General features: G+C 36.4%; 1 protein-coding gene across 1 annotated transcript in view; it reads right to left on the bottom strand.

Moving 5' to 3' along the window:
* Nucleotides 1-6,936: 6,936 nt before the first annotated feature.
* The window catches only part of Gmcl1 (germ cell-less 1, spermatogenesis associated), a 46,468-nt gene continuing 30,165 nt past the window's right edge, over nucleotides 6,937-23,239 (bottom strand). Inside the window, exons 12-14 of the mRNA XM_026405112.2 lie at nucleotides 19,384-19,529; nucleotides 16,476-16,563; nucleotides 6,937-9,190 (exon numbers count right to left, since the gene is read on the bottom strand). Of these exons, the coding sequence (XP_026260897.2) occupies nucleotides 9,062-9,190; nucleotides 16,476-16,563; nucleotides 19,384-19,529 (363 nt within the window). The 3' untranslated portion in view covers nucleotides 6,937-9,061. The remainder of the gene's footprint in view (nucleotides 9,191-16,475; nucleotides 16,564-19,383; nucleotides 19,530-23,239) is intronic.

Below are 23,239 nucleotides of genomic sequence, written 5' to 3'. Positions count from 1 at the left end.
TCGACTTCTAATCTAACCAACACTTGTCCCATCAGCTTCCTCCAAAGTTTCCAAGTCTGATGGTTTGACTTTTAGAACAGAGTTGGAAAGAAACTAGAATAGGTTGGAAACACCCTTCCCACCAGTCAACTTTTTAAAAACTGATTCATACACTCTGATATGCCCTCTTTAATATCTGTGCCAATCTAACTTTCAAGAAAAGAACTAACTGTAACATCTAGGATTTTCACCAAGCATGAGGCCTGACTCAGACTCTTGGGATTATCCTGGCAGACTACACTAATGTCTGGGAGAGAGAGGTTCAAGGATTGAGGGGTGCCAGTACGGGAGGAAGAAGATTTAGGGATGATATGAAGAAACACCATTAATGATTGAAGACATTGTCCCTAGGGAAGACAGGAAATTTATAGGGAGACAAGGGGTTGTGCCGTACAGCTGTGAGAAGAGAAATATGGTAACATCAATGGCTGAAAACATTTCCTTCTTTACTCTTGATTTCAAAAAGTGGTTGGGAGGTATACTGTCAGATTTAATACACAAAGTTTTTTAATGCCTATTGTGTGTAGGACACTGTATCGTTTTAGCACTAGGATGAAAAGATGATGCACAATATGGCCCCCTGCCTCAAGAAGCTTACACTCTAATTGTGGAGGCACAGACATTTTCACAGTAATTGGTAAGATATATATGCAGTGTGCCTGAAGACATAAAAAGGACTTTCAGCTTGATTTGTTATTCCAAGAGTTTCCTGGGATAATAATATTACCTAACACCTATGGGACTAACTGTAGGATAGACACTATTATGAGTTGCCCAGGTAAAGGTAGGAGTAGCAGCAGTATTAAAGAGCAGCTGTTACACTATGCAAGCCCTATGAGTGGTTTAATTTTATCATACTGAATTTATTATGGAAGATCATACTGAGTGGCTGGTACTTTATCCTTATAAAGTGATAAAAAGTTACTGGAGCATTTTAAGCTGAGTAGTTACATAACCAGATTGGTGTTTTAGATGGTTCATTCTGACTGCCAGATCTAAAAACTTGAACCAGGGGAAATAGCTGGAGGAAATGAGAACCCACACTAGGGCGATTATGAAAGAAAAGGAGTAAGAACAGAACAGGAAATATTTGAGGATCAGTATGGCAGGTCTTGGTGACTGGCAGTGGGAAGAGAGAGAAGACATGATTCCCAGGTAGGTTCAGTTTCACAGAATGTGACCTGTACATTGCTTAGAAAGGCCCCACACATTTAATATTCAGCTGTCATCATCTTGAAATAATTTTTGAACAAGAGGCCCTGTATTTTGTTTGCCCTGGAAAAAGAGTGAGTGAGTGTGTGTGTGTGTGTGTGTGTGTGTGTGTGTGTGTGTGATGTTTATTAAGTGAGAAAGCAAGGATTTGACTGTTCCCTACCAACAAACTTGAAACAAGATGGCAAGTCTATATAGAAGACGCATGGAGAAGGCAAAAACAAAACAAAACAACAACAACAACAAAAAATGATGATCCCTTTTATGAGTGCTCCTCTGTCAGGAATAGTATGGGACCTTTTCTGTGGCCCTATATCCCTCATGAATTCAATGGAGCCCTTTTTGCTTATATTTGTTGTGAAGTCTGAGAATCTAGTTACACTTCTGCTTGTGGTAAAGAGAGAACCTGAATTCCATTTTGTTTTATTGAGTATGAACATTCAAAATAGATACTTCTAGCAGGCATTTGACTATATGCAGACTGAGTCTGATATTTAGGGGGAAAGATAAGAAGATAGGAGAATTTGAACCACAGGAGTCCATGAGATGTTCCAAAAAAGAAGAGAGTGACAAGATACAAATGTCAAGTATAAAAACACTAGTGAAGAACAGTGTGTCAAGATTCCAGGGGGTAGAGTTATGAGAAAAAAGAGAAGGGCCAGTATATTAGGCTGAATAACGGCTTCCCTAAAGATGTCTGGCCCTTATCCCTGGACCTATGGATGTTACCTTACATGGGAAAGGTTTTGCAGATGTAGTTAAGAATATTAACTACAGTGAGATCCAAGTGGGTCCTAAATGCTTATATACATGCAGAAAATGTGACCACAGAGGCTAACATGGGAATGATGCAGCCACAAGCCGAGGAATACCTCCAGCCACAAAAAGCTGGAGGAGGCAAGGAACAGATTCTTCTCTAGAAATTCTGGAGGGAGTGCAACTGTGCTGGTGCTTTGGTTTTTGCTGACTGAAATTGATTTTAGATTTTTGGCCTCTAGAATTGTGTGAGAATAATTTTTTTAAGCTAACAAATCTTCGCTAATTTGTTGGAGTAGCTTCAGGAAACTAATACCATTGGCTATGTCAAATGTAGTAGAGACTCCTTTAAAGTAAGAACTGAGAACTCTCAGCTAGATAGAGCAGCATGAGGCCATTGATGAACTTGCAGAAAATTATTTTGGTGGAAAGTAGACAAAAAGATTGTAAAGGATAAAACTTCTTTTCCCACTCCCTAAATCCATACTAGCACTGGAAATCAGGGAAGTTGCCTGATTTCCAAAAAGCCTGAGAAACTTCTCAATTAGAAAAATCATACCTAACACAGTGGCAATTTAACACTGAAAGGGACAGCAGATCTGTTTTCCCAGGAACCTTTAAGCCCCTGAAGAAGTGGGCAGGGGTCAAACCATCCATAGACAGCAGGCAGTGGGACTATTGAGCCACAGCAGGAACCCAGTGTTCGGTACTGTGAGTGGCATTGTGTCAGGGTGCAGCTGACAGGTCTCTGCACACACGAGCATTAGGATTGGAGGGAGAAGCAGATCAGTGTCCCAGGAAACTTCAGGTCATCCAATGGGTACCAGAAGTAGGAAAAATCAGCTGGGACCATGGCAAAAATCCTTCAGATTCATTTTTGAATTTCCCCCATTGGGTTGGTCAACCTCTTCCTAACCAGGATACACTGAAGGGAAGGAAGCTCCATTCTCTGTTCAGGTCGTTGTAACAAAATATCATAAACTGTCGAGACCCCTTGCCCGCAAGGAAGACGCAACTCAGGAATCTTCTTTCAGCAGTTTATTCAGGCCTTTGTTTTGACATGTCTTTTAGCTTGTTTCTCTCTACTACTACTACCACTCCTACTGCTACTCCTACTACTACTCCTACTACTCCTACTACTACTACTACGTGCCCCAGCCTTAATAAAGCAGATAAAGCCCCAATGCACAACTGCCACGTGGACTTTTCTCATAGGGTGCCAAGTCACAGCGTGCCAACTCATTCTGAAAAGGAGTTGTCACAGACTACAGCGGAGCCAGCGCCATCTTGTAATGGCGGCCACAATACACAGAAACGGCTCACCACAATAAACCCAGTGGCTTATAAACAATAGAAACATACTTCTCATAGTTTTAAAGGCTAGGAAATCCAAGATCTATGCTGGAAGATTTGATGGCTGGTGAGGGCATTTTCTTAATAGAAGATGAGTTCTGTATCCTCATGTGATGGGAGGGGATAGCTAGTGTTTGGGGGCCTCTTGTATAAGAGTGCTAATCCTATTCATGAAGGCTCTTCCTCCTAACATAATCACCTCCCAATGGCCCCACCTCCTAACACCATTATATCAGGGATTAGGTTTCAACATATAATTTTGAGGGGACACAAACATTCAGTCTATAGCATACACCTCAATAAACTCACCTCAGTAACTCTGGAGAAGCTAGTGCTGTTGACTGGTTTGGACTGCTAAGGAAACAGAAGATGACTTTCATAGTTCCTGAGGAAACCCAACCTACTATCACCAGTTAATGCAGAGGTTTATTTTTCAACTTTTTTATTTTGAGATAATTATATGTTGAAATTGCAAAGGTAGTGGAGAGAGAGGTCCTGTGTACTTTTCAGCACACAATTACATCTTATGAAACTATAGTACAGTGCCAAACCAGGAAGTTGACATTGGTACCTGTGTGTGTATAGTCTTTATGTCATTTTTCACATGTGTAGATATGTGTAAACACAGTAAAGATGCAGAACTATCACCACACAGAGACATCCCTCATGATAACTCTTTACATTCCACCCTCTGACCCCTGGAAACCACTAACCTTTCTTCTATCTCTATGATTTTTTTTTTTCATTTTGAGAATGTTATATAAATGGAATCATGGGGTTTGAGATTTTTTAAAATGGACTTGTTTTCATTCATCATAATGCCCTTAAGATCATCCAGGTTGCTATAGCAATAGACTGTTCATTTTTATTACTGAGTAGTCATCCATAGTGTAGATGTGCCACAATTTAATCATTCATCATTTTAGATTATTTTGCTTGTTTCCAGTTTCTTGGCTATTACAAATAAAGCTGTATGAGCAATTGTGTACAGGTTTTTGCATTGACAAAAATGTTCTTTTATCTAGAATAAATGCCCAGGACCTGACAAGAACAACTCAGAAGAGAAAAACAACTCTATTGCTCTGGGCCCAGTGAAGGAAATCTGCTCAGTTCATGCTGAGGTTAAGAGAGAAAAAGAGACAGACAGACAGACACAAACCCAGAGGGATTTGAGTTTATTTAGAGAACACTTTGGGTAACGCGGAGACTTGTTTACAGAAAAACATAGGAGGCTGGTACAACCATCTTTAACTGTTTTGTGCTACTGTAACAGAAGACCAGAGACTGAGTAATTTAAAGAGAAAATAAATTTCTCACAGTTCTAGAGGCTGGGAATGCCAAATCAAAGTGCTGGCTTTGGGGAGAGCCCACTTGTGTCAGGATATGGCAGAGGGCATCACATGGCAAGACAGTATATACAAGAGAGGGAAGAATGCCTTTCTTGCAATGAACAGTGTCTATTCATGAAGGTTCTGCCCTCATGACCTAATCACCTCTTAAAAGTCACACCTCTCAACATTGTTGCATTGAAGATTAAGTTTCCAACACATAATCATGATAGTTGGAAATTACGTCAGGTAATTTGTCAGGTCCTGTACTAGAATGGCAGCGATGGACAAGGTGAGAAAGTGACTGCATTTGAGATATAACTGAAAGAACTTGATTCTGGATGCAGCATGAGGGAGTTGGAAAAGAATGGCATCTACATTTTTGGCATGCACAACTGTGTATTATTTCTAGAAATGAGGCATATGAGACAAAATCTGGGGAAAGCAGTATGTTCATGCTGGACATGCTAATTTGAGATGCCAAATAACACCCATGAATAGAGGCCAACTAGCTGTATATCTGAAACTTGGAAGAGAGATCTAGGCTGGAACTATAGAAAAAGGAATCCTCAGAATACAGATGAAGCTGTGAGAGTGCATGAAACCACCTATTGCAGGCTCAGGAAAGAAAAGGATCTGGAGATAGCCAGAGAAGAAACCCCCAAAGAGACTAAGGAAAGATCAGAGAAATAGAAATCAGGTGTGATGTCAAGAGAAGTTCAAGACGAGGTTATTTTTAAAGAAATAAATGGTCAATTTTAAATGTTAGGTTAAAAGAATCAAAACCATACAGCTTGGGCTGGGGCCATAGCTCAGCAGTAGAGTGCTTGCCTAGCACGCAGGAGACCTGGAGTTGATCCCTACCACCTTGTACAAAAAAAAAAAGAAAGAGGGGCTGGGGATGTGGCTCAAGTGGTAGCGTGCTCGCCTGGCATGTGTGAGGCCCGGGTTCGATCCTCAGCACCACATACAAAGATGTTGTGTCTGCCGAAAACTAAAAAATAAATATTAAAAAATTCTCTCTCTCCTCTATCTTTAAAAAAAAAAGAAAGAAAAAAGAAATAAAACAGATATAACTTATAGCATTTAACTGACCTGGAGAATTTAATTTTAACTCAAGTAGTTAAGTTGTTCTGACTTTGCTGGACCTAGTCCTGTTTCATATGAATTACCAGGAAGCGTGCTGTTGAGTCAGCAAGCACTGCCTCCCCATTAATGTAAAGTCTGATCACGAATTACAATGACTGATGCTCTTTGAGGCTTTTCGCACTTTGCACTCCTGTAGTTTGGTAAGAATTAAAAACTCTCAGGTTGGGGAAAGAACTTTAATGTGTGTGTGTGTGGTTTTTTTTAAACCACTGAGCCATATCCCCAGTCCTTTTTGAAGTGGGGACTAACTTGTGCAGGTTGGCCTTAAACCTGCAATCCTACCTCAGCTTTTTGAGTTGCTGGGATTATAGGCATGCACCACAGTGCCCACCAGCCTATACCATATTTTTCCTCCTGTTTTTTTCTTTTTCTTTCTTTCTTTCCGTGTATGTGTGTGTGTGTGTGTGTGTGTGTGAGAGAGAGAGAGAGAGAGAGAGAGAGAGAGAGACAGAGACAGATAGATAGCTAGATAGTTATATGCTGGGGACTGCACCCAGGGATTCATGTGGTCAAGTGCTTAGACCACAATACTCCAACGTTTCCTTTCAGGTGACTGATAAGTCATCTATGCTTATTATTTGCACCTCTGGCTCTATTACTTTTTCTGTTCTTTACATGGGTTCATCAATAAGGTAATGTAACTTTAAACAGTTCCATCACTAATAGTTCAATATATTCTAAACCAACTATCAGAACTTTCTGCAATGATGGGAATATTCTGTATCTGAATCCCCTGTCCAATATGGCAGCCACCAGCTATATGTGGCTACTAAGCTCTTCCAATGTGGGTAGTGTGACTGATTGAGTCAATTTAATTCTTAAATAAATTTTAATGGCATACTTTTGCATTTGATAATGAAAAGTGTTTATTATTAAGTTAATCCTGTTGAATGTCTTAGAGATAGAACAGTACCCGCTAAATATTTGGTTTAAAAAAAGCTAGTAACTCACTACTGTTTTGCATTTAATTTTGCCTATCTTGCTAAATTTCAATCCAAATCTATAAGAAAAAAATTAAAAAGGAAAAGGAAAAGAAAAAGGTACATTCATATCTTTTTAATAATTTAACATGAACATATTCTCTTAAAGATCTCTTCTTTACTGATAGACAAGCAAAAATAATTATTTAATGAATAAATACTGTTATCCGGCAATAGCAGTAAAAAAAACCAACCAAACAACAACAACAACAAAAAACTGGTAGAGGCAAGAGCTGACAAATACAAAAGCTTATATACAATAATTTATATGCTACTTCAGCTGATACTACCACTTTATTGAAAATATTCCTATTTAGGAACACTATACAAACAGTTAAGTGGTAAGAAAATAAAAAGCAGATTCCTTACTTTTAATTAGCTTGCAATTACCAGTTTCTCAAATGAGAATATAAACTACTTGTGATGGAAGAAATAATTATCCTGTCTATGGATGACATAAGCAACTTGACTAGAAAAGAACCAATGAACAGGAATCAGATATAATTCCAATTTGGCCAGTTCATTTTTATAAGTGAAATGAAATAGTCAATTTTCCTCATTAATATACTCAGTTTATCTTTACTTCCAAGATTCATAAAAATTTATTCAAATAATCCAACGAAGTCTAGCATTATGTTTTTTAATGTGTAAAGGATAATGAATCTCTTATGCTGTGATAAAGAAAAACTAGTACCTCATGAAAAAAGATGTAATTAAAGCCAAACATAAAATTAAAAAATGTAGCTTCTTGATATAGCTAAATCACTGTATTAGAAACATGTACATTACAGTTCTAAGAATGGAGCAGGAGGCATTTAAAAGGTTCCTTATGTTAACCAAATGGACAAATTCTCAAAGGATGAAAACAACTTATGAACCTGTCAACATATTGCTGGGAAAAACTAATAAATTTAAAACATAAAAGTAGTAGGCAAAAATATCTGACTAGAAAGCGAAAAAAAAATTCCAGGTTTAATTAAGTTTTTTGTCCACTTTAAATAAGAGCTTATTTATTAACTTTTTTTCAAATGGGCATTTTTTATTTGCACAGATACATAAAAGTGATTCCCATTTTAAAAAACATACTAAAAACATACATTAACCACAAAAGTACTTGCTTTGAAAGGAAAACGAGCATGGCTATTTTCAAAATAACAACAAATACAAGAAGCCAACTTATGTAAATCATGACAAGTGTACATCTCGTTTTTGACAAAAATAAGTTCCATTTTTACATTAATGCTTTATTATCAGCTTTTATATTAGATCCTCCAACCTTATGTACATTTACTATGAAATTTCTATCAGTATGTATAACTCAAAGGCACTCAATTCAGAGATTACAAAGTCCTGAGCTTAAGTATGGAACAGGATTCCCAACTAAAATTTGAACATAAATAATTCTCAAGATCAGAGAACATGAAAATGTTTAAAACTGTAATATTTGATACATAAATAATTCATAACCTAATAATAAGAGTATACAGAATGTCAAAGATAAGACCATGTAAGGCAAAGGAATATTCTCAGAATCAAACTGATTTTTCCCTCATTCAAGTTCATTTGAAGGTCTAAAGCTGACTTTTGTTACTGTTGAAATCCCAGGAAAACTAAATGAGGAAAAAAAAAAAAAAAGCATGAAAATACTTAAGTTTTTAAAAAAGTTCCTCAGCTTAGTCTCCCCCAAACCATGAAAAACATATTTAATGATTAAAAACAACTGTAGACTGTAGATTGGAATGATATTAAACTAAATGGGGGAATTAAAATGAGTAGTTGAAAAAAATCAAAGGACAGCTTTAAAGGCACGAATTGAAATAGCATTTGTAATTGGCTGTTCAAATTATTCCTTTAGCATTCTTTTAGCAAAATAAAAATAAATTTACAGATGGATGAGGTTCACTTAACATTAGGCAGGATCAAATTTTAATAAAAATTAAATCTATATTTTGTTGCAAAGAAATGTAAAATTTACCTACAGCAATTTTCTACTAATGCTAAATTAAAAGCATGGGTTGACATCTTTATAATGCATGGTTTGGGATGTTTTCTTGGCTTTAAAATGCGTTTTCATATATGCATAGAAATGTGACAAATGTAAGAACTATCTTCTGAATTATCTGTACAGTTCATAAGGCCTTTGTTAATATTAGTCACCTTAGATGTGAATATCAGTAAGGCCATTAAATTAAAGCTGGCCTAAAAAGTTTTCAAAGTGCTACTGTTTCCGACTGATGAGGATCCTCAGTTTTCTGGATTTTCTGGGTGACGATTGTTTTCAGTTCTTTTTTCTGGTGATATATACAAGAAGTTACAGCATATATATAAAGGGAAGATCAGAAGCCTGCTGTCCAAGTTCATCACCACTTGTTCCTATAAGACAGATTTGTATGTTTAATGACAACTGAATAGCAATATTTAAAAAGCCAAATTAACTAAAAAACCAAGCTACTGAATTGAGTGAAACAAAAGAGGTAACATGGAATTAAGAGTTTGTGCCTGGAGACCAAGAACCACAGCTCAAATCTCAAAAACTCTTGCCCACTAAATGTGTGACCCTGTCAACTGCAGCTTCCTTGCTATAAAATGGGGACAAGAAGAATATCCATTTTACAGGATTATACTGGGGATCAAATGAGACAATGTACAGAAGGTTTTGTAAAGCAGCTATATATTAAATAATAGTGGTAGTTATTTTCATTATTGCAAAAATTTCTGTCAAGTTCATATATACTTTATGGAAGAATTGGTGAACTGGTAAAGTGAACCTCTTACTTGGCTTCAGGTGGGGAAGTCATAATTATCATCATCAAGCAGGGTTTCTGCTCCCATTTAAAAGTTCCCACTGTCCCAATGACAAACATGTTACTTGTCTCCTGGCACATAAAACATTATCATGTAAAAGCAATTTCAGGTTCAATTATATCAATAAACACGGGAATGCTATGAACTCTCTCCAAAGACTGAAGCTAATTCTATACCCAAGAATGTCAAATATAACCATTATTGATGTTACAGATCTTTTTGGAATCGAACATATGCTTTAGCAGCAACATTTAGCAAACAAAACAAATCCTGAGTAAAAGAAGCAACACTGAGGGGCTGGGGTTGTGACTCAGTGGAACATTGCCTAGCATGTGTGAGGCACTAGGTTTGATCCTCATGGTGTTATGTAAAAATAAATAAATAAATATATTGTGTCCATCTGCAAATTAAAAAAAAAAAAAGCAGCAGCAGCAATAGTGAAATGAGAATTCCTACTTTTAATCTAGAATTTTACATTTTTTACTGAAGCAATGAAAATGAACTAAAAATAGAATATTGATTGACTCTAGTAGGCTTAATTGAACACAGATTCTGTGTTGGGGGAGTAGCAAGATAACTGGATAAAGATAGGGAATACAAACATACTCCAAGCACACGCTTGCGTGCACGTGCACACACACACACACACACACACACACACACACACACACACACACACATACACAATCTCTGTACCCTTCAAAGCGGGAGAGTAGTATTAAAAAAAGAAAAATATTTTAAAAATAACAGTATTAGTATTAAAAAAAGACAATATTGAGACACCCCCCACCTTGCTGACTGTGCTAACAGTGTCACCAGAGAGGAATGATGTCAAAGCATAGTTGATCTTTAGATGCTCAAGTCACTTGGTCCTAGTCAAAATTTGTATCAGTAACTTGGGTGAAGGACAAATGCTTTGGTGGTATGACAATAATAACCAAGATTCTGTACCATGACAAAGCAACAGCTCTAAGATCAGAAGTCTGGGTTTTGAGTATCTGTAGGGCTGGGGTTGGGTGGGGCAGGCAAAAAGGGCTAATTCTGGGAGAAGAAGGAAGCGAATATGGACATCAGTTGGAGCCTATAAGGGCACACCCATTTCTGAATATTAAATTACATTCATCCCCATTCTCTATCCTCAAGATGAATCTTGTTCTAGCTTTATCAAATCTTTAACTCCACCTACAGGTTCAGTGTAGACCTACATCTGCATTGAAGCACATTTAAAGTTATATGTCATTTTCCTTGTTCCACTGTGGAAATGGAAGCCGGGGAGCCCATTGATTTACAGCAGCAGACTTCTTCCTAGGTTCTCAATTCTACGTTCATATGATTATTTCTTCATCTACATGTATAAATTTGTCTGCTTCTCAGAGCCTCATGCTACCTATTCTACACTTATTGCTTCCCCCATATCCTGTCTTATCTGTTTATAAATTCTAGGATCCATAAATCCAACTTGCTACTGTAAGGTTTTCACAGAGTTATAGAGCAAGTCAAATTGAAACAGTTGACTACTGGCTGTTATCTATTTCTTCCTTTCTGGGTAATCTATGCCTTCACTCTTATAGCTTGGCTTTGACTCCCCATCTTAGCTCTCAAATGTCTCATTTGGTTAGTTTTTTTTGGCCCACTAAATACCAGTTGCTCCTATCTGGGTATCCATCTTGTTGTATTCTCTTAATTCCTATGAGTTATCTCTTCCAGTCATTATTACTAGCCCAGGCATTATTTGTAAACTCCAGGCCCATTTACCTACCAATCTATCAAATTTTCACATTGATGCTCTCAAATGTGCCCTAAATTGAATTCACCACCTCTCTCTTTACCATCATCAACACTTTAAGTAATATTTAATCTTCCTTCCTATAATTCAAAGTTCAGAGAAAAACCACTACTATAAATTGAGTTGCCCAAGTCAGAAAATCAGGAGACATCTTTCACTACTTTTTCTCATCTACACACAGTTAAACACTGAATTCTGTCAAATGCACTTTATTTCTATAACTTATCTACATTTCTTCATCTCCACTCTTAAGTTAAGGTTCTCATCATTTTTTATCTGGATCATAGCAACATAATCATTTTCTGTCATCATCATGTCTCTGATCATTCTTAAACATTCCTGAGAGAACCTTCTATAATGCAAATTAACATTCTTGTGAAACAGTTATAAAATAATTTTACAAAAACCACTAGCTTTCACATGTTATCAAAAATTATTAGAAGAGATTCATGTTGCATTAGCATATATAAAATATTTATTAGCATTATAGTTTCTGGAAGTATACAGGAACCATGTGAAAACTAAATTCTAGAGAGAGATATAAGGAAGATCTTAGTTTATGTGAGAATATCATATGCCAGAGGGATAATATCAGTTTCCCACAAACTATTCTATATATACAGAAAACAAAATCCCAACATGAAATTTGACAAAATGATTTTACCTCTGATTCAGGAGAATAATAATATACAAAGAATTCAGGGATTTTTGTTTTTGTTTTGTTTTGCAATACTAAGGATTGAACCCAGGGTGTTTTATAAAATGGGGACAAGAAGAGTACTACATCCCTGGTCTTGCTAAGTTGTTGAAACCTGCCTTGAACTTGTGATCCTCCTGCCCCAGCCTCTCAAGTTACTGGGATGACAAGCATGTGCCACTATGCCCAGGCTTCCAGGGATTATTGGGGGAAAAAAAAAAAGAATGAAAGTGTTTTTTATTAGGTATTAAAATGTGCTTTAAATTTAACCTAATTAAAACATTGCAATGTTGCTTTTATAATAAAGAAATCAATAAAACGCTTCTAAAATAAAAGTAAGTTTATAGGGATATATATGCTATGGCTTGATTGATACACCTGGTACATTTCAGAGATATCATCAAACACTCTAATGTAAATCAGAAAAGGAGTAGGAAAAAAATACAGATGTCCATGTATGCCTAAGAAGAATGAGGAGGCCTAAGGATCACACTAAAAGAAGTCATTAAAGGAAAAGATTAATAAATCATCTTAAAGACTGAAAAGATAAATGACAAAAATGAAAAAGTCAACCTATCACAAATGGTATTCTTCACCTATATGAGCTGTTAAAAATTAGCATGAAAAATGAACATCTTAATAAAAGATTAAAAAAACAATATAAACTGTCATCTTACACAAGATGGTAGTCAAAAAACATACAAAACACAACTATACCAGTAACAAGCAAAGAAATAAAAATCCAACCTAATATAATTTGTTTTCACTTAATTTATTAGGGAAAAGATTAAAAAATTATAATACACTATACTGGGTATACTCTAAGTGTATATGGACAATATTTTTGGAGTGCAATTTTGGCCATTAGAAAATGTATATATGCACAATTTGATATGAATTCTACTTCTTGAAATTTATCTTTAAAATTTCAGAAATGTTCAAAGATAGAGGTACATTTCTTTTTCTCCCAAGTCACTGGGATTAAAGATATACATCACTGTGCTTGGCAAAGATACGTGTATCTCTTAATAAGAAAAAAGAGAACAACTTTATCCAATAAGGAGAAATTACTTAAACTAAGGAACAGCCAAAACATCTAATATGCAGTTAATAAAAATAATGTTGTAATTATACATTTATCAGTAAGAAAAGCTATGTATAACAAATTAAAAAGAAAAAAAGTTATCAATTACTATCTCATTATCTGATGCACACAGGTTCTCCCAGCCTTGGGTTCCAAAAGAGGACTCATTCTTTCTACTAGGCCCAGGTTAGGTGAGCCCATTTTGTTTCTTCCCAAGATTTAACCACTAAGTCATCATGAAATTCCCGATACTGAATGTAGGCTATGTAGAAGACAGAAGACAACACATATTATTCACTGTGGATGTCAAGGTTGCAAGAACCAGATCAAACAAAGAAGCTCTGTGACACTGACCTGGCTAAGGTCAATACCCTGCTCAGACCTGATGGTGAGAAGAAGGCATGTTTGACTGGCTCCTGACTGTGATGTCTGAGATATTGCTAACAAAATTGGGGTCATCTAAATAAAGTCCCAGCCAGTTCATTCTATATATATATATTTTCACCATCAAAGCAGGTTAGCTGGGTATGTGGCACATGCCTATAATCTCAGCCACTCAGGAGGCTGAGGCAGGAGGATCAAGAGTTCAAAGCCAGCCTCAGCAAAAGTGAGGTGCTAATAAGCAACTCAGTGAGACCCTGTCTCTAAATAAAATATCAAAAAGGGCTGGGGATGTGGCTCAGTGGTTTAGTGCCCCTGGATTCCCACCCCAGTACCAAATAAATAAATAAAATAAAAATTTTTAAAAAGTAGGTTATAAAATAGCGAATAGATCCTATTTTGAAATAACAATGTCAGCCATGATGCACATATGACTTTTATTTCTGCTTATTTATGCTATTTTTCCTACAACAAACATCTATGCTATTAAAACATACATATGGAGCTGGGGTTATGGCTCTTACTAGAATATGTGAGGCACTCGGTTCAATTCTCAGCACCACATATAAATAAATAAAGTTATATCAATAAGTAAAAGAAATACTTTAAAAACCCACATATATACAACTCCCTAATTAAAATCCTTCCCAACTCCATCTATAGTCCATCATGTGTTGGCTCTCTTTGTATTGAACTCTTCCAACCCTCTTTGAGTTCTATGAATAAATCATGTGTACCCTTCCTCTATCTCACTCATTTGAGGTATCCATTTACTTTTCAACTTTTCCAGAAAAATATATTTTTTTTCCTGAGCTGTCTTCCTTTCTCTCCCTTTAATAACCATACCTACCCTCAACCTCATACCTACCCTCAGTATGGGCTAAAGATTTCTCCCTCAATGTTACATGCTATTCTGAGCTCATCCTATCATCCATCCCATTTATACCAGTCTACATTAGCACAGGCTCTTCCTGTTTATTTCCTTCACTATTGCGTAGAACCTAGTACAAGGTAGGGACACAATGTTTGCTGAATGAACAAATATCTTGGTTTGGTATTTTTACTTTTCTGATTGCTTTAAGTCATCACTATTTATCTATCTATGTATCTATTTAAATAATTTTTTATTTATGACTTAAGTTCCAGGTAAAGGGCAGTCATTGTCCTTTCAGTTTCAGAGGTTTTGGAAGGACCAATAGAGAATTTTCAATGGAGAAAGATTTTAATTTTCTCATTATGTATTGCCTTGAAATGGTCATTTTCATATACTACCTACCTCATCTCTGTCACTAAAGTTTCAACAATGGTTGAAGAACCTTCTATATATAAATGCCATTTAGAAATTCTCATCCATGACATGTGAGGTTACTTCTAAGGTTCCTCGCAATGCTAAGAGGATTCCAGGATGGTCTTTTTGGTCTAAGGAAAACTGCTATCTTCTCAGAATTTATGTGAACTATCCAGGCTGTAAATCCTTTCATTACACCCTTTGAAATGTTCATTAGGTTTTGTTGTTGTTTTTGTGGGGCGGGGATTGAACCCAGGGGTGCTCTACTAGTGAGCTACCTCCTCAGCCCCCCTTTTAAAAAATATTTTTATTTTTTAGTTGTAGTTGGACACATACCTTTATTTTATTTATTTATTTTCATCTGGTGCTGAGGATTGAGCCCAGGGCCTCAAACGTGCTAGGCAAGCACTCTACAGCTGAGCCACAACTCCAGCCCCAGCCTGTTTTATTTTTTTATTTTGAGGTAAGGTCTTGAACCCAGCACTTCGCACGTGCTAGGCGAGCACTCTACCACTGAGCCACAACCCCAGCCCCCTGATTAGTTTTTAATAGAAATAAACTTTCTCAATATTTTAACACTCTAATTTTACTATCTGAAAATAGTTTACCTTGTTATAATATTTTGAAACATCTGCGTACACATGATGTATGAAAAAACAAATGAACTTAGAATTAATTTGGAGAATGTTACAGATATCTGTTATAAAATTAATGTGCTAGAGAAAAATGTTCTTTTAATGTTCAGGAGCTATGGAGACACACTGGATTATTTTTAAGATGTCTACCATTAATGTACAAATAAATACACTTAGATATACAGTGTACCAAGTTCATAACTTTTTGAAGATATTCAAGATAAACAATCATTTCCTTATTATCAGCTTCCCCTGCCTCTCAAGTCAAATTGTGTTTTGTACTTTCATTTTTGTTGGCCCAGTTATGCTTCTATAGATACAATATCCCTTATTTGAAAGGCCTGAGACCAGGAAATGTTTCAGATATTAGAAAATCTGCATATAAATAATGAATTATCTTGGGGATGGGACCTAAGTCTAAACACAAATTCAATGTTTCATATGTAACATACACACACAGACTCAAGGTACTTTTGTAAAATATATATATATTTTTTTTTTTAAAGAGAGAGAGACAGGAAAGAGAGAGAGAGAATATGAATGAATTTATTTTTATTTTTTAGTTCTCGGCGGGCACAACATCTTTGTTTGTGTATGTGGTGCTGAGGATTGAACCCAGGCCGCACGCATGCCAGGCGAGCGCACTACCACTTGAGCCACATCCCCAGCCCATTATAAAATATTTTTAATGATTTTGTGAATATAAGTATTTTGCTGTCAGACACGTGTGGCACTCAACAAATTTCAGATTTCAGAAAACCTTTGTGGATTAAAGGTTTCTGGATTAAGGATACTCAATCTGTAGTGGGATCAGCTAAATGCAGAAGTGAATGTAGCACTTTCATCTTTACTTAAAAAAAAAAAACAAACAAACTTTCAAACCAATCTTTAAATCAAATATCGCTTTAATGTCAATTCTATTCTCAAAAGAGGATTCAAAACATGAATATTATAATGATAACAGAAAAGTAATCAAACATACCTGATCCTTTTCAAGTGTAAGTATTTGATAGCCAGTTGTTCTACTGCATATTAATTTTCCACTACTGTCAAAAGAAGCCAAACGTAACCTGCAATTAAAACAAAAAATAAACAAACAGGAGATATTTTAAACACAGATTAATTTAAGCAAACCTCCCTCACTTTTATCTTTTCCATATTCTGTTTTTTATTTTATAAGAGACTTCAAAGTCTTTTCAGACTATAAACTGATTCCATTTGGATTTATAAACCTATGCTGTATACATATGTGAAATATAATTTGAAAATGACTTTTCAAAAATCTTTTTTTGGGGAGGGAGAGGTCAGAGGATATAAATGACTTTTTATTATAGTAAAGTACACATGATTTAAATTGTTCATTTAAATCATTTTTATGCAGCCCTGTGGCATTAAATACACTGATAATGCTCTGCAACTATCATTATGACCCATCTCTGAAACATTTTCTTCTTCTCCAGCTGAAACTCTGTACCCATTAAACACTTACTATTTCCCCTTCCCAGCCCTGGCAACCATATTTAATCTGTATGAATTTTCTTTTTTGTCAACATATTTTATGTGTACCCCCTCATATTTTTTCTTGGTGTACTAGAATTATGGGACTCACTATTATACATTCATATATGCACATTATATAATAATACAATTGGTCAATATTATTTCTTAGAATTTTCTCTTTCCTTCTCCTCCTCCCTGGTCCCTTTCTACTGGTCACCCTTCTATTTTCATGAGATTCCCCTTCTGTCTCTATGAATTTGTCCTCTTAAAGAACCTCATATGAGTGGTCATACAATATTTGTCTTTTAGTGACATGCTTATTTCACTTATTATTATGTCTCTGAGGTTTGTTCAAGTTTAGCATGTGTTAGAATTTCCTTCCTTTTAAATACTGAATAATGTTTATTATATATATGTTACCACGTTTTAGCCATAATCTGTCAATGAACACATGGGTTGCTCCTAACCTTGGGCTACTATGAATAAAGCTGCTATGAACATGAGTATACAAGTATCTGTTCAAGGCTCTAATTTCAATTCTTTTGGGTATACAGGCAAAAAAGGAACTGCTGGATCATACAGTAATTCTGTGTTTAAATTCTTTGAAAGCATCATAACATTTTCTTTCCTTTTTTATAGGGGGGTGAGGGAGGAGAGCATGGGATTAAACCCAGGGCTTTGCACATGCTAGGCAAGCACTCCACCACTGGGCAACATCCATAGTACACAGGATTCCAATTATTCTATATTGTTGTCAACACTTATTTTGTTTTGAATAATAGCCCTCCCTAGGGTGAAGTAACATCTCACTGTGGATTTGATTTGAATTTCCCTTAGCATTTTTAACATGAGCTCATTAGCTGCTTGTTTATCACGTTGGAGAAATTTTATACAAGTCCCCCCCTTTTTTTTTACAATATTTTTTTTTCATCAGTGGACCTTTATTTATTTATATGGATTGCTGAGAATTGAATCTAGTGCCTCACACATGCTAGGTAAATGCTCAACTACAGTGCTATGATCCCTGCCTACAAGTCCTGGGGATTGAACTCAGGGCCTGATACATGCTAGGCAAGCCCTCTACCACTGCCTTTGCTCTGTTTTTTTGGTACCAGGGGATTGAACTCAGGGACACTGAACCACTGAGTAACATCCCCGGCCCTTTTTATATTTTATTTAGAGATAGGGGCTCACTGAGTTGCTTAGGGCCTCGCTAAGTTGCAGCAGCTGGTTTTGAACTCATGATCCTCCTACTTCAGCCTCCTGAGCCACTGGGATTACAGGTGTGTGCCCAGTTCCTTTCCTCATTTTTCAATTGTTTTTTTTTTTTAATCATGTACATATAGAAATTGTTCTATATGCATTCTGATTAACTCCTATCAGATATATAGTTTACAGGTATCTTCTCCCATTCCAATGCTGATAGTGTGCTTTGATGCACAAAAGTCCTCAGTTTTGATGAGGTCTAATTTATCTATTTTTCTTTTGTTGCCCATCCTTTGGATGACTTATCAAAGAAACCACTGCCTAATCAAATGTTGTAAAGATTTTACCCTGTTTTTTTCTTCTGAGGCCAGGTCCTTGTGATAGCCAGTGCTCTACCACTGAGCTACTTCTTTGGCCCCAGTTTTAACTCTTATTACCAAATAAATGTGATCCACCTTGAGGTGATCTTTATATATAGTATAATATAAGTATAAATATATGATTTAAAAACAATCTGCTCGCTGGGCACATGTGCCCAGCAACTCAGAAGGCTGAGGCAGGAGGAACCCAAGTTGAAGGCCAGTCTTAGCAACTTAGTGAGATGGTCAGCAACTTAGTGAGACGATCAGCAACTTAGTGATAAGATCTTGTCTCAAAATAAAAAAATAAAATGGTCTGTGGATGTAGCTCAATGGTGAAGTGCCCACTAGGTTTAATCTCTAATTCCAAAATAAATAATTAATATGGAAATAATCTGTTCATTAACTATTTCCCCATTTGTTAGCCTATAGCATACTCTCCAGTAAAAGGCTGCCAGTTCATCTGTCAGGCAAATCTGGATATATCAAATCTTGTAGAAAGTTACGGATAATACAAGACATATTGGTAGAAAAGCACCTTGCCATATTTCTAGTTTGGATATTTTATTTACTAGCCATAGCAACAAAGCTTCAAACTCAGTTATCAGTCCTCTATCATTCATATTCCAGCCTATTCATTCTAATATACTAGCTCTTTTGATTTTGATTATTAATAATATATTTCATAGGAATGGAGTCTTACCAGTTCCTAACACTTTTGCATATTCTGTATCTTACTAAATTGGTATAAATTATCAAGGTTTTATTTTATTTCTTCTATTTCCTGTGTCGTGAGGAGAGTGGAGTAGGTAAATCTCATCCTACCTAAATGCTATGCTCCTTCGAGGTTGTAAACTGACAGATCCGCTACATGGCTGATTCAGTGTATTGCGTTTGAAAATGATGTACCGATTGGTGTAAGTTACAAGTAGGTCAAAGCCGAAGTTAAAACCTGTCCATCGCCAGCAGTACTAAAGACACAAAAGAGAGATTTATTTCAGTTAATCACATTAGCAAGTAAAAAATAAAAAGTTCAAAGTTACTTTTTTTCCCTCCTAACTCCAGGTATTTCCCTCATGGAAAGCACTTTTGTCAGTGCTTTTCTCTTAAGGCTTTCCAGAGAACCATATACCTAGTCAGAAAAGCAACTTTTATGACCATAATTCCTTAAGCTGCTTTCCTACTATGGCCTCTTCATGCTCTCCATACTGCAATTCTATCATAAATAATAAGGTTTTCACTATAATTCTAAGTAATATTGCTTACATACTGGGAGTCCAGATGGAGGCAAAAACCCATTAAAATCTACTTTACTTTAAAAACACTCTAATACCTCAAGTAATTAATCAAACAGACACATGATTGGGTTATTCTCAATACCATCATAGGGTTGTAAGTTTGCTTATTCTACCAGCTAATTGTTAATAAGAGAGGTAAGGTACCACGGGATAGGGAAATAAAGTTAGGGCTTCAAGGGTTTGATGGGCACCCTGAATTAAAACATTAATTCAATATTTAGCCAACACACTGAGTACATATACCAGACACTGCTTTAGGCAGTGGAGACATAGCAGTAAATAAAGTTTCTGCCCTAGTAGAACTTATATTCCACTATGTGAATATGTTTGTGTGGTAGAATGGAAGATGTACAATTCACATGCTCTAGAAGAGAAGAGAAGGTCAGAAGAGTCACAGGGTAGAGGAGGGGGCTTGCAGTTGAGAAGCCTGCCTGCCAATTTATACAAGTACACAGGAAAATCTCTCTGAGGAGGATAGGTGAAGGATCAGATCAGGTAGCTATCTGGGGAAAGAGTGTAACAGCAAGTATAAAGCTCTAAGGGTAAAAATATGCTTGGCGTATGTGAGGATCAGCAAGACAGGCTATATGGATGGGGCAGTGACTGACAGTGTTAGAAACTGGAAATGAATTCATAGAGGAATTTGAGGGCCAGAAAAGATAGGGTCTAATGGTCTATGGTAAGAAAGAGCTTAGATTTCCTCTAATTGTGGTGGGAGGTGAATGGAGGCTATTTAGGGAAGGGAGTGACATAATCTAACTTACATTTTAAAAAGATCACTTGGTTGAATGTAAAGGAGGCAAGAGTAAAACAGCACTAATGAGGCCACTCCAACAGCCCAGGCAAGAGAGAATGGTGATGTGGACTTGAGTGATAGTGGTAGACATGCTAAGAATGTATTTAAGGCATAAATCCTTGAAAATTTCTTATGGAAAACGAGAGTGGTATGAAAGAAAGAGGAATCCAAAATGAATCCAAAGTTTGGAGCCTATGCAATGGCCTAATGGAGGGGCCATCTACAGGCTGCAGAATATATGGGAAGGAGGTGGTTTATGGAAGACAGAAGCTCTGCTTGGGATTGTTATATTAGAGATCTACTAGGTATTTGAAGAAGATGCTATTTGAGTAGCTGGATATATGAATTTAGAGGTAGGAGTCATCAGGGTACAGATAGGCTGTGACATCATGAGATTCTATGAGATCAATTATGAGGAGCACAGGTAGGGAGAAGTTCAAGGACTTGAGCCTCTAGTTAAAGCAACATTTGTTGAATAAGAGAAGGATTTAGCAAAGACTAGAAGGAGCAGCCAATGAAGTAGGAAGAAAACCAGCAGAGTATGCTGTCCTAGAAGTCGAGAAAATCTTTCAATAAGGAGTGAGTGAACAAAACAGTCAATATTGCCAAGAGTTTTCAGAAGAAAACTGACTTTGATTACTTGAACTACTCGATTTGGCAATGTGGGATCACTGCTGATTCTGGCATGACAGTTTCAGTGAAGTTGTGCTGCGGAGTAGATTCAAGAAGGCATCAGAAAAGAAATATAGTGAACAAATACAGGCAACTTTTTTCAATGAGTTTTGCCTAAAAGGGAGAGAAAAGAAATGGAGTGGTAGCTAGAGGAGAATGTGGAGTCAAAATATTGTTTAAGATGGGTGGTAATACAGGATGATGTTATATGCTAAATGTGAATAAGCCAACAGAAGAGAAAAACTGATTATGCAGGAAAAGGCAGTTATTACTGTAGGAACAAAATTTTTGAACAGAGGAGAAGGGATGGGATTCAGTAGGAGGACAGGGGATGCACTAGGACAGAAGCAGACAGTTCAGCCATTCTCTGAAGAAAAAAAGCACAGTGCACAGCTACAAATTGGTGGAACTGTTGGTAAGAGGATGTACAGATTCTCTTCCTATTGTAGTAAGAAGCAAGACCACTGGATAAAAATAAGGGGAGTAGTACTGGATAAAAGACAGTAAGAACAATGTATTGTATGTCCTACTGCAGTTAAAAAATTGCTGGAGTCCAGGTACTTGAGGGAGAGAGCTAGAAAGATAAGAGGAAGCGAAGCCTGAAAAGGGATGCTTGAAATAAGAGATTTTGAAGGTGGTAGTTAGTTGATTAAAAAAAAAAAAAACTTAGGATGTCCTCATGGTAGGGTGAAACACAAGATCACTGGGGGAAGATAAGGGAACAGACATACTGAAAACACCAAGACTGGTAATAAAAGTAGTGACAAGTAATGACAGTGAGCCTATGAATGATGGCCACAATAAGGGTCTTAGGTAGTGTAATAGAAGAATTTGCTTCAAAGGAGCTGTAGTCCAATGAAGGACAGAGGAGGAACAAAATCTGAAAGCAGCAACAAAGAAGAACAAGAATAAATAAGACAACTGTTCCTCTTGCACACTCAGAACATTTATCACAATTGTGAATACAAACATAATTAACTTTAAAAATTAAAGTTAAGCTTGATGTGGTGGCACATGCCTATAATTCCAGCTACTCAGTAATGAGGCAGGAGGATCATGGTTTGAGGCTAGCCTGAGCAATTTAGAAAGACCCTGTGTCTCAGAATAAAATGAACAAACAAAACAAAGGGCTGGGGATGTAGCTCAGTGGTAGAGAGCTTGCCTAGCATGATTGAGGCCCAGGGTTTAATCCCTAGTATTGAGAAGGAAAAAAAAAAAAAATGAGGGTAAATGTGGAAGAAAAGGGATCAAAAGGGTATACAAATTAGGCTAAAATTTCTGTTAAAATGAAAATCATGATTAGGCTTTAAAATCAATTTAATAAATGACAATCAGCTTTTAAAAAATTAAATAGAAAATAAGTTTGTTGGACACAGCAAAGGTAAGTATTATTTTAAATATTTATAAATATGCATATACACATACATCATGGTAAGATAAAAGGTAATTTGGGGGGGGGTGATTCTGAGGATTGAACTCAAGGGCACTTGACACTGAGCCACATCCCCAGCCCTATTTTGTATTTTATTTAGAGACATAGTCTCACTGAATTGCTTAGAATCTCACTTTTGCTGAGACTGGCTGTGAACTCAGGATCCTCCTGCCTCAGCCTCCTGAGCTGCTAGGCTTACAGCTATGTGCCACTGCAAAAAGATAATTTTTAAAATACATTTACACAATAAAATACACAATACAATTATTTCATTCATTTATTTATTTTTATGGGGTGCTGAGGATCAAACCCAGTGCCTCACATGTGCTAGGCAAGCACTCTACCACTGAGCTATAACCCCAGCCTCAAAAAAGGTGATTCTTAATGTAGTTAGCAATCAAAGGGTTTGACTATCTTTGATTTAGGGTAATTAAAAAACAGAATGACTTTTAAGACTATGTAATGTTCCCACATAACTTCCCT

This window comes from Urocitellus parryii, chromosome 12 (genome assembly GCF_045843805.1).
Source record: "Urocitellus parryii isolate mUroPar1 chromosome 12, mUroPar1.hap1, whole genome shotgun sequence".
NCBI classification, from domain to species: Eukaryota; Metazoa; Chordata; class Mammalia; order Rodentia; family Sciuridae; genus Urocitellus; species Urocitellus parryii.
The sequence above is the reverse complement of the archived record's forward strand: the minus strand, read 5'-3'. Positions and strand labels throughout refer to the sequence as shown.